The sequence below is a fragment of the Pelophylax lessonae genome (assembly GCF_965119305.1).
Source record: "Pelophylax lessonae genome assembly, chromosome: 9".
NCBI classification, from domain to species: Eukaryota; Metazoa; Chordata; class Amphibia; order Anura; family Ranidae; genus Pelophylax; species Pelophylax lessonae.
In genome coordinates this window covers 103,723,370-103,736,032 of record NC_138776.1, presented here as the reverse complement: position 1 = coordinate 103,736,032, position 12,663 = coordinate 103,723,370, and the positions used below count along the sequence as shown (strand labels likewise).

Sequence of the window (12,663 nt, the reverse complement as noted above, 5' to 3'; positions counted from 1 at the left end):
CTAAAATACCTAGCTGATCCTGCCTGGCTATACCCTCCCCTCTGTAAACTGACCACAGTATAACATGGCTGCTGAGCCCTGACACTGTGGTCAGTTTACGTGGCTCCATCATCCGCTGTCCTCCTCTGTCCTCTCTCCCTCCTCCCTCCCTGCCTGTCTGCTCCTGTGTCAGTGCCCCCCCCCCTCCTCCTGCTGCTGTAGTTTCATTTAAAGTTTCACAGTCTGTTTAATAATCCTGTGTGGCCCTGTGTCTGTGTTTTATAAAAATAAGCCATTCTTTACAAGTTTTCAGAGCGCCACTCACCGCTCACGTGACCCGCCGCCTCTATCCTTCTCCCCTCCTCCTCCTCGCTCGACTGACATCAGTGAGGAATCCTCAGTCCCACCCACTGGAGGCAGCTGTCAGATAGGGAGAGGAGAGAGCCGACGGGTCACGTGAGCGGTGCTCGGCCCTCTAAAATCTGGACTTTTTTTTAAAAACACATACACAGACACACAGGCACACAGGATTTATAAACCGACCAGACAGGATGGTATAAAGTGGCTTAACCACTTGAAAGGGGAATTTGAGATTCCAGGGGGGGGGGGGTGAATGCCTTACCCCTACCTGCAGATGCCCATGAGTGTCAACAAACTATGGTATATAGATACGAGAATTTGTATTTATTTATTTTTATACTAGTAATGATGGCGATAAGCGAATTATAGCGGGACTGTGATAGTATGGCAGGCAATCTGACACTAACGAATGAAAAGATGAATAAGGGTGCGCTAACTAAAATAATATGCAGCTGCACTAGAAAAGGTGAAAATAACAGTGAAAAAATGAAATAGTGCGCTTACAACGTGGCATAGAGTGTATACAACCAACACAATAAATCATATAGTGATACTGAACCACACGGTGATGATAAAAAAAACGTAAAAAATAAATCCATCAAAAGTCCATTTAAAAAAGCAATCTCTCAAAAGCATAAGCGTGATAACACACAAAGAGTCTTTTAAAAAAAGAAGTGTCTTCCAATTGGAAGTGTTTTCCTATGGAACTACTGATCATTTTCACATGTAGTTTTACCTATGTATGAATTCATTTTTTGATCATATGCTCAGTTTAACCCCTTGCCGACCGCCGCACGACTACAGTATATACTGCGGCGGTCAGCCCCTCCAGGGCAAAGTGACGTACCGGTACGTCACTCACCCACGAGCCTTTAGGGGGCGAGCGCGCGTCGCCAGAGGCGCGCTCCCGCCCCCCGCTCGTTCCCTGACATCCCCGCGCGAATGACCGGCCACTCGCGTTCTCCCGCTGGAGAGGGAGAAAGGCAGACGGCTGATGTAAACACAGCCGTCTGTCATTATTCCTGATGTAACTGGAGAGACTATACAATCCTACTATGTAGGATCATATGTCTCTGTGGTTACATCACAAGCCACGCCCCCCAACAAATAGAATCACGCCCTTGGGATACATTTAACCCACCGATCACCAATAAAGTTAACCCCTTCCCCGCCAGTGTCATTTGTACATTAACAGTGCATATGTATAGCACTGATTACTGTAGTAATGCCACTGGTACCCCCAAAAGTGTAAAAAATGTCAGTCAAGGGTCTGATCTGTCCGCCGCATTCCGCAAAAAAAATCGCAGATCGCCGCCATTACTAGTTAAAAAAAAACAATAAAAATGACATAAATCTTTCTCGTAATTAGTAAACGCAATAACTTTTGCGCAAACCAATCAAAATAGGCTTATTGCGATTTTTTTAACCAAAAATATGTAGCAGAAAACAAATTGGCCTAAAATGTTAAAAAAAATTTTGATTTTGACATTTTTTTTTTTTTTGGGAATTTCATATAAAAAATTTTGAAAAATATTATTTTTTCAAAATTGTTGCTCTTTTTTGGTTTATAGCACAAAAAGTAAAAATCGCACAGGTGATCAAATACCACCAAAAGAAAGCTCTGTTTGTTGGAACAGCGTCGCACGACCGCGCAATTGTCCGTTAAAGTCACGCAGTGCCGAATCGCAAAATAGGCCCTGGTCTTTGAGCAGCCAAATCCTCCGGGGCTTAAGTGGTTAAATAACCTATGTTTGTGACCGGTTTACTTTAACGCTATTACTGCTATAGTATAACCCACAATTGGATGATTAATACACAGATTGATTGGAAGGCCTTTACATGCCACCTACTGGTGACACATATTATTACAAATATACATTTTCCTCATTAAAAGCAAACTACTCACATAGCCTTTTATAATTTGTATTAAGTAAATAAAAGCTAAAATGACAAGGCTGATGTACATTGGTATGTTAATCATTTTAGAAACCTGGTTTCTATGTAACGCTTGTAACTATGTATGCACTTAGAGCAGGCTTATTTGTCTTTGAACATGTGATGAGTTACTCCACCCAGCCAGTGCAGTCCATAGGTCAGGACAAAAATAGAGCATACTAGATAACACAGAGCAGCAGTATAAAGGAATAAAAAAGTATTTGGCTAACAGCTCAGCAGAACAGGTACGGTGTTATACAGACATATCCAATGTTTCTAAGGCTGAGAAGTAAGCAGGCCATAGAATCACAAATCTATGAAAACTGCCCTACCCTCTGTGAGCTATAAATGAAGGAAAGTGAAAAGTCACTGGGTTTAATGTCACTTGGACCAGTGTCCCAGAACACTCTCAGGCTCATCAGAAAGACATGCTAACAAAAATTACCCACTTAAGCCCGGGGGGATTTGGCTGCTCAAAGACCAGGCCCTATTTTGCGATTCGGCACTGCGTGACTTTAACAGACAATTGCGCGGTTGTGTGACGCTGTACCCAAATGAAATTGACGTCCTTTTTTCAGCACAAACAGAGCTTTCTTTTGGTGGTATTTGATCACCTCTGCAATATTTCCTTTTTGCACTATAAACAAAAAAAAACGCCAATTTTGAAAAAATAATATTTTTCAAATTTTTTTATATGAAATTCTCAAAAAAAAAAAATCTAATTTTTTTTTTAACATTGTAGGCCAATTTGTTTTCTGCTACATATTTTTGGTAAAAAAAAAATAGCAATAAGCGTATTTTGATTGGTTTGCGCAAAAGTTATTGCGTCTACTAACTACGGGAAAGATTTATGTCATTTTTATTGTTTATTTTTTTAAACTAGTAATGGCGGCAATCTGCGATTTTTTTTGCGGGACTGCAAAAATGTGGTGGACAGATCGGACCCTTGACTGACATTTTTGACACTTTTGGGGGTACCAGTGACATTACTACAGTAATCAGTGCTATACATATGCACTGTTACTATAAAAATGACACTGGCAGGGAAGGGGTTAACTTTATTGGTGATCAGTGGGTTAAATGTGTCCCTAGGGGCGTGATTCTAACTGTGGGGGGGGCGTGGCTTGTGATGTAACCACAGAGACATACGATCCTACATAGCAGGATCATGTAGTCTCTGTAAATACATCAGGGAGAATGACAGACGGCTGTGTTTACATCAGCCGTCTGTCTTTCTCCCTCTCCTGAGTGGGATCGCGAGTGGCCGGCGGACATCGGAGCCGCCAGTCACACATGTGGGGCAGGGAACGAGCGGGGGCAGGAGCGCGCCGCCGGCGGCGCGCGCTCGCCCCCTACAGGCTCATGGGCGAGTGATGTACCCATACATCACTTTGCCCAGGAGAGGCTGACTGCTCCAGTATATAATTGTGCGGCAGTCGGCAAGTGGTTAAACAGCAAATAGAAAGATACTGCCACCAATGCATATATCGACTCAACCCCTTTCTCAGTATGTTTGCAGCATCATGGAATCACTCTCCTCTATACACAGATTAGACTGCACAATAAAATCCAATAACTAATAAAATTATATACAGTATATATATATACACTATATTGTCAAAAGTATTGGGACGCCTGCCTTTACACGCACATGAACTTTAATGGCATCCCAGTCTTAGTCTGTAGGGTTCAATATTGAGTTGGCCCACCCTTTGCAGCGATAACAGCTTCAGTTCTTCTGGGAAGGCTGTACACAAGGTTTAGGAGTGTGTGTATGGGAATGTTTGACCATTCTTCCATAAGCACATTTGTGAGGTCAGGCACTGATGTGGACAAGAAGGCCTGGCTCACAGTCTCAGCTCTAATTCATCCCAAATATGTTCAATCGGATTGAGGTCAGGACTCTGTGCAGGATAGTTAAGTTCATCCACCCCAAACTCACTCATCCATGTCTTTATGGACCTTGCTTTGTGCACTGGTCACAGTCATGTTGGAACAGGAAGGGGCCATCCACAAACTGTTCCCACAAAGTTGGGAGCATGAAACTGTACAAAATGTCTTGGTATGCTGACACCTTAAGAGTTCCCTTCACTGAAACTAAGGGGCCAAGCCCAACCTCTGAAAAACAACCCCACACCATAATTCCCCCTCCACCAAATAATTTGGACCAGTGCACAAAGCAAGGTCCATAAAGCCATGGATAGGCGAGTTGGTGGTGGAAGATCGTGAGTCCTGACCTAAACCCCATAGAACACCTTTGGGATGAATTTGAGCGCAGACTGCGAACTAGGCCTTCTCATCCACATCAGTGCCTGACCTCACAAATGCGTTTCTATATGAATGGTCAAACATTCCCATAGACACGCTCCTAAACCTTGTGGACAGCCTTCCCAGAAGAATTGAAGCTGTTATAGCTGCAAAGGGTGGGCCAACTCAATATGGAGCCCTACAGACTAAGACTGGGATGCCATTAAAGTTCATGTGTGTAAAGACAGGCGTCCCAATACTTTTGACAGTATAGTGTATTTATGTACAGTATAGAGAGCATGAACTGTACATTCTATGTAAGAATACAGTTGGATAGCAGCACACATCCCCAGCCACTAGATGGCATCCACATCCTTGCTTAGACTATTGTTACAAAAACCGAAACCAAATGCAAAAGCCTAAAGTTGTGTTGCCTAAATATTAAAAAGCCACATGTGCAATATATAGGGAAGGAAATATATAATTTGCTAAAATGTAGCTATGTAAGCCTTTTTTCCTTTTTATTCACTATATAGCTGTAATTGCTCATTAAGGTTACTGCATCTAAAGGTCCCTTTATTGTCAGAAAAGAAAATAATGATCTGCTTTGACATGTTTTAGATTGTCTGTCTTTAAAAAGGTTAGATGAGGAATCAGAAACTGACATGAGTGTTATAAAAGTTTTGGAAGGTAAATCCTGTATGGTATTAATAGTTTTCAAATGGCAGCAAGTGTGCCACTGATAAGTCTATATCAATATTCTCAGCAAGGATGTTGGCTCCATCTAGTGGTTAGAGGAAGTTATTGCAATTTTAATGTTTTCTAATATAAACTGCTCAAAAAAATTAAAGGAACACTTTGAAAACACATCAGATCTCAATGGGCAAAAATACCATGCTGGATATCTATAATGATATGGACTGGGTAATGTGTTAGGAACGAAAGGATGCCACATGGTTTCATGGAAATGATAATAATCAACCTACAGAGGGCTGAATTCAAAGACACCCCAAAAATAAAAGTGAAAAAATGATGCAGCAGGTTAGTCCATTTTGCTGAAAAATCATTGCAGCATCTCAAATGGTACTCAGTAGTTTGTATAGCCCCCAGTGCTTGTATGCATGCCTGACAATGTCGGGGCATGCTCCTAATGAGACGGCGGATGGTGTTCTGGGGTATCTCCTCCCAGATCTGGACCAGGGCATCACTGAGCTCCTAAACAGACTGAGGTGCAACATGGTGGCATCAGATGGATCGTAACATAATGTCCCAGAGGTGTTCTATTGGATTTAGGTCAGGCAAGCATGGGGGCCATTCAATGGTATCAATTTCTTCATTCTTCAGGAACTGGCTGCATACTCTCGCCGCTTGAGGCTGGCATTGTCGTACACCAGGAGGAACCCAGGACCCACTGCACCAGTGTAGGATCTGACAATGAGTCCAAGGATTTCACCCCAATACCTAAAAACAGTCAGGGTGCCATTGTCTAGCCTGTAGAGGTCTGTGTGTCCTTCTATGGATAAGGCTCCCTAGAGTCCAGGGGTGTCAAACTCTAATTTAATCGCGGGCTGCATCAGCATTATGATTGCCCTCAAAAGGGCCGGTTGTATCTGTAAGACTAGATGTCAAGAGCATCCCCTACCCTTACATAAGACGTCAAGAGCCTCTCCACCATCAAAAGTTGAGTCCCCCACCCTCCCTTACATCACAGTGCACCTCCCTTAGCTTGTGGTGCTGCTGGGAAGAAGCTGGAGGCATTGCTGTAAAGCAGAAAGTATAAGATCTGGAGGAGGACTGGAGCTCTCCTGCAGCTACAGGAGAGGTGCGAGGGCCACATAAAATGGCCTGGAGGGCCGGATTCGGCCCGCGGGCCTTGTGTTTGACACCTGTGCCCTAGACCATCACTGACCCATCACCCAACCGGTCATGCTGAACGATGGTACAGACAGCATAACGTTCTCCATGGCTTCTCAGGACCCTTTCACGTCTGTCACATGTGCTCAGGGTGAACCTGTTCTCATCTGTGAAAGGCACAGTATGCCAGTGGCGGACCTGCCAATTCTGGTGTTCAATGGCAAATGGCAATCGAGCTCCACGTGCCGAGCAGTGAGCACAGGGCCCTCTAGAGGACGTCGGGCCCTTAGATGACCCTTGTGAAGTCTGTCTTTGATTGTTTGGTCAGAGACATTCACACCAGTGGCCTGCTGGAGGTCATTTTGTAGGGCTTTGGCAGTGCTCATTCTGTTCCTCCTTGCACAAAGGAGCAGATACTGGTCCTGCTGATGGGTTGAGGACCTCTACGGTCCTATCTTGCTCTCCTAGAGTAACTGCCTGTCTCCTGGAATCTTCTCCATGCTATTGAGACTGTGCTGGGAGACACAGCAAACCTTCTGGCAATGGCATGTATTGATGTGCCATCCTGGAGGAGTTGAACTGCCTGTGCAACTTCTATAGGGTCCAGGTATCGCCTCATGTTACCAGTAGTGACACTGACCCTAGACAAATGCAAAACTAGTGAAAAACAGAAAAGAAAATGTAATTGGCCTCCACCTGTAAAACCATTCCTGTTTTGGAGGTTGTCTCATTGTTGCCCATCTAGTGCACCAGTTAATTTCATGAACACCAAAGCAGCTGAAACTGATTAACAACCCCCTCTGCTACTTAACTGACCAGATCAATATCCCAGCAGTTTAATTGACTTGATGCTATACGCTGATTCAAAAGTGTTCCTTTCATTTTTTTAAGCAGCGTAGATCTCATGTACTTACTGTGGTACAAACAGGGCAAGTAGACAGGTGTGCTCTTCATGAACAGCACAGGGTAATGTTTTTTTTTTTTTTTTTTAAATAAATAAAATTTCACCTTTTGTTATAACTTAATTTTTCTAATATTTTTTTATATATAATAAAAATATTTTTATAGTTTGTATACGCCTACAAAGTGTTTTGCACATACAATATTACAATGTAAGCAATTTCTAGGCATTTTTACAGTTGTCCCATTTTATTGTGTAGTAATTTAGTGTATCTGGTTTGCACAAATATCTCTATGTATAGGATAAAGTGGTTTCATCCATCCCCTGTAAGGCCGAGTTCTTTATTTCAAATGGTTTACTTCATGATGTTGATAGCACTCTAACAAATCTTTACATTTGCTGTTGGGTGTTTGTGAACAGGTCCTCCTGTTCTATGGTTACCAATCTCAGTGAGCTTTTCAGCTTCCCTTCATTTCCAGTTCACAGAAGGTAGAGCTGTGTCTATCCATTCCACAGATGTACCTGTATATTATTGCTATACTGTAATTGCAATACTTTTTATTATCCTCAATGCAAATCAATGTTGACCTGCACTATCCTTTGCACTCTTTAAAAGTAGAGATGGCCTTGCGTTTCGCCCAGCGGTCGGTTCGCGGCGAACTTTGCTCGTTCGTTGTTCACCGATCATGCAAACATATGGCGATGTTCGCGACCGCCATATTCTTTTACATTGTGAAGAACTTTGACCCATGACACATCCATTAGGTGGTACAGGACAGCCAATTGAGACATTTCAGCACATGGACATAACCCCTACCTTATAAATAGACCTGATCTGGCTGCCATTTTACATTCTGCCTTTTGTCAGTGTAGGGAGAGGTTGCTGTGTGGAGCAGGGACAGACTGTTAGTGACACAAATCGCTAGCTAATAGGTCCACAAAAGTCGTTTTAAGGACTGGTATAGATGTACTATTGTTTGGTGTGCAGCATATAGGGGTGTATTACACGTATAATATACTTTCTAAAATAGAAAGCTTATTATAGTGGATTTGTATTGTGCAGCATTGTGACTGGTGAGAGGTTGCTGTGTGGAGCAGGGACAGACTGTTAGTGACACAAATCGCTAGCTAATAGGTCCACAAAAGTCATTTTAAGGACTGGTATAGGTGTACTATTGTTTGGTGTGCAGTATATAAGGGTGTAATACACTTATAATATACTTTCTAATATATAAAGCATATTATAGTGTATTTGGGTACTGCAGAAATGTTGTCTGTTTTGCTGCATTAACTCTGCTACACTGGGAATTTTTTTTTAATAACTGGTGTGATAGACCAGTGGCCCCCCAAAACGACAGATTGAAGCGGGTGTTATATAACAATATACTTTCATAATAGTGTATTTGGGTACTGCAGAAATGTTGCCTGTTTCGCTGCGTTGACTCTGCTACACACAGTGACAAATGTTACTGGGAAATTGTTTTTATAACTTGTGTGATAGACCAGTGCCCCCCCAAAATGACAGATTGAAGTGGGGTGTTATATACCTTCTTCCACATATACTGTGCTTCTCTAGAGACTTTTGTCACAGGGTCATTTATAAAATGACAGGCAGAGGAAGAGGCAGGCCCTTCCGCAGGGGTGGTAGGGGTAGGGCAGGAGCACCAGGCCGGAGCCAAAGTGGGAAGTTGCAGAAGGTGCGTTCGATTATGTCAAAGGACGCACCAGACTTGGTTGAGTGTCTCACTCAGCCTTCCTCTTCTGCACCCTCCTCATCCTCTCTATCTGCACCCTCTTCACTCTCTGCTGTGTACACCCACAAAGCCACCACCACCAACACCGCCACCACCATATACCCTCCGCTTGAGTCACAGGAATTATTTTCCGATCCATCACAAGACATTTGCGATGCGCAGCCGTTCTTGGCATCGGATCAAGAAGAGGAGGTAGCAACAGCCACCAGTCAGCAGTGTGACGACAGTACCCAGATTAGCCTAATGAGGTTGGTCCTCGCTGTTACTGCCTACGCCGATATCTCAAATGTTAGTGGTGGGGAAGGTGACGTCGATGATGACGTGTCTATGGACATCACGTGTGTGCCCACAAGAGAGGAAGAGAAAGGGAGTTCAGAGGGAGAGATGGACCAGCAGATAGGGAGGAGAAGCAGGCCGAACTTACATTGCACAGGAGGGACAAACCAGACAGCTAATGTATCAGGAGCGAGCCATCAACCATGTACGGTCACATTTGGCGATTCCAGAACGCCAGCACATGGCTCCGCAGTGTACTTAGAGCCCTGGTACAAACAAAAAATGGCAGAAATTTTACCACCATCACAGAGCATTCTGCTTTTGTGTGCGCTGGCAGAGGAATTTCCACTCACAGAGAAACAGTTGCGGGTACCAATCCAAAAGAGCCTGCAAGAAGAGGGTGGTTTGAAGATGTGTTGGTCACTTCTGATATGAGATCATTATTTCAGCCGACCCATCCACAGCTGTCCTCTGGATCCAGCATCAGGGAACGCCTAGACCGACAGGTGTCCAACTACATCGGGTTAACTGCCGATGTGGACGCTCTGAGAAGTGATGAACCCCTGGACTACTGGGTGGGCAGGCTTGACCTCTGGCCAGAGCTTGCACAATTTGCAATGGAACTGTTGGCTTGCCCCTCGTCCAGTGTCCTGTCTGAAAGGACGTTCAGCTCACGACAGTGTTGACTACCTCACATTTATAAAAATGAATGAGGCATGGATCTCAGAGGAATTCAACACGTGACCAGTAGACCATGTTTGATTCAAATTCCTCATGACAGCCCACAAATATCCGCCACCACCCACAACAATTCATGGTCCCTGTGTTAGGTAAATACAGCGGCATAAAAGGTCTTTTATGTCTGTTGAATGCCTAATTTTTGGGGCCTGTAATGGCCCCAGGTTATTTATCCTGTGAATGCCTAATGTACCTCCAGCCACAGAATACAAAGTTCTTTGCTGTCAGGTGAACGCCTGTGGGCTAATTTTTGGGGCCTGTAATGGCCGACACTTACTTCTGTATCCTGTAAATGCCTAATGTACCTCCAGCCACAGAATACAAAGTTCTTTGCTGTCAGGTGACACCTATGGGCTAATTTTTGAGGCCTGTAATGGCCGACACTTACTTCTGTATCCTGTGAATGCCTAATGTACCTCCAGCCACAGAGTACAAAGTTCTTTGCTGTCAGGTGACGCCTGTTGGCTAATTTTTGGGGCCTGTAATGGCCGACACTTACTTCTGTATCCTGTGAATGCCTAATGTACCTCCAGCCACAGAATACAAAGTTCTTTGCTGTCAGGTAAACGCCTGTTGGCTAATGTTTGGGGCCTGTACTGGCAGACACTTGCTTTTTTATCCTGTGAATGCCTAATTTTTCAGACTGGGATTGAAAATCAATGGGTCTGTGAACGTTCCGCTAAATTGTGTAATGGATGTAGACCCATTTTACAGACGTGTGAATGGACCCTATATGTATTTGACATTTATTTACCGGCTGCTGTCAGTTCTGGCTGATTTAGAAAAAAAAAGAACATTTTTTTTGCTGAAAAAAAAAAAAAAAAATTTATGGCAACTTTTCCAATAGCAATACTTCTGGTATGTCAGTGTCCATGTTGTGGGACTATGTGTGCACAGCTAGTAAGTATTTTGTGACTGCAAATATGACCTGGAGGTTTTTCATGTTCGCCTGCCATTAAAATGAATGGGACTCGCCGCAAACATTTGAGCGAGTTCGCACGAACCGTCCCGTCAGATGTTCGTACATCACTATTTATAAGTCTTTGATGTTCAGCTGTAGTATTTGCCTCGCTACACCTATAAGGTTTGCAAGGATAAGTGCCAGTAGCAAGAGATACAATATTGCCTCCATATTACACCATTGACTGTGTCTTATGGGTGTCCTGGTGAGCATTTTCTGATTAGGAGTTCTCCTATATTTTGACATCTGTCAGGTCTGTTAAGTAATCTATGACTGATATTTACCACAGCATCTCAGACCCTCTCCATTATACAGATTTTTTTCAGTAGGTCTTTAAAATCTTCCTATTGCTGGTCGTCCTATTTATGTAATACAGTATTGGACATATGGTGCAGCAAACATGTAAAAAAAAATGTGACAGCTACACAAGGAAATACTTTAAAGTTTATGTTTGGTGAACACACATTTGGCAATGCTTTCCCTTCATTTAACTTCATTTAATTATTGTCTTTGTGGCATTGATTGTTTCTTTAGGGCCGGGCTGAAGGAAAGTGATGTAATTATCAGTATCGGTAGTCAAACTGTGACCTCCAGCAATGATGTCAGTGAGGCCATTAAACAAGAAGGGCCCCTGCGTATGGTAATACGAAGAGGAAATGAGGATGTCATCATCACAGTAACACCTAAAGAGATTGATTTTTAATGGAAGCAATGAGCTGGTTTCATAGGTCTTCCAATCAACAGATATACATCTAGGCACTGCCTGTCAGAGGACACTGTATATATAAGCACTGAGTATTAATGTGCCTCAGCCAAGAGAACCCTTTAGCGTTTCATTCCCAAACCCTTTGCTCATGCTTCTTCCTCATTCCATTACTGACTATGTGCCCGATTCCAAACTATCACGCTGGATTCTGTGTCTTAACTGGACAAAAAAGTAGAAATGTTAAACTAAATATTAAATTTGGAGAACCCATGGATTACATTTTTATAGCTTGTTTTCTATGTTCTGTGTTACTCTGAAATGTTCAGGTTTGCTTTGTATTTTATATTCACATGATGCCAAATGATGCAACTGGTTTCCTATGGAAAGGTCAGAATAATAAATCAGTTCTATTCTACAGAGCACAGCTGTGCAGGGAAGCTGTTTTGGGCCAGAGTTACAGAGCAGTGGGGCTCCTCCATATGTCCTGTGTACCTGGTCTTGTGATTTGTGGTGTCACTTCTCCAAACAGATGGGAGGCATCACACATCATGGGGCATCATTGCACTTTGTACCAGGTCCATGCAGCTTCCCTGTACAGCTCTGCTTTGTAGGAAGTGAATGTCCAACACCTCTTTATTTGTCACACTCTTTATAAAAAGTAAGTATATATGTGAGTTGCATTAGAGGGGATTGGGCCCACATAGAGTAGGGGCCCAGTTGTAGCTGTGACTACTGTGACCCCTGTTGCATTGCCAGTGCCTCTATTTTAGTCTTCATGTTTGTCTTAGGAAGTAAATGCCTAGACTTTTCTTTCTTGGCCATGAAATTTGTATGCAGTAAATACAGAAACTAGGTAGGCAAATTGGTAACCTAAACCGTTATAAGGTGCAAAAATATATATTTTTGTGAATTCTAATTTGAAATCATATTACTTAGTGAAATGTCAAACCAA

At 43.0% G+C, this 12,663-nt stretch overlaps 1 protein-coding gene across 1 annotated transcript in view; it reads left to right on the top strand.

The window, feature by feature from the left end:
- HTRA1 (HtrA serine peptidase 1) overlaps positions 1-12,545 on the top strand; it is a 49,378-nt gene extending 36,833 nt beyond the window's left edge. The window contains exon 10 of the mRNA XM_082268057.1: positions 11,540-12,545. Within this exon, the coding sequence (XP_082124183.1) occupies positions 11,540-11,708 (169 nt within the window). The 3' untranslated portion in view covers positions 11,709-12,545. The remainder of the gene's footprint in view (positions 1-11,539) is intronic.
- The last annotated feature ends 118 nt before the right edge of the window (positions 12,546-12,663 follow it).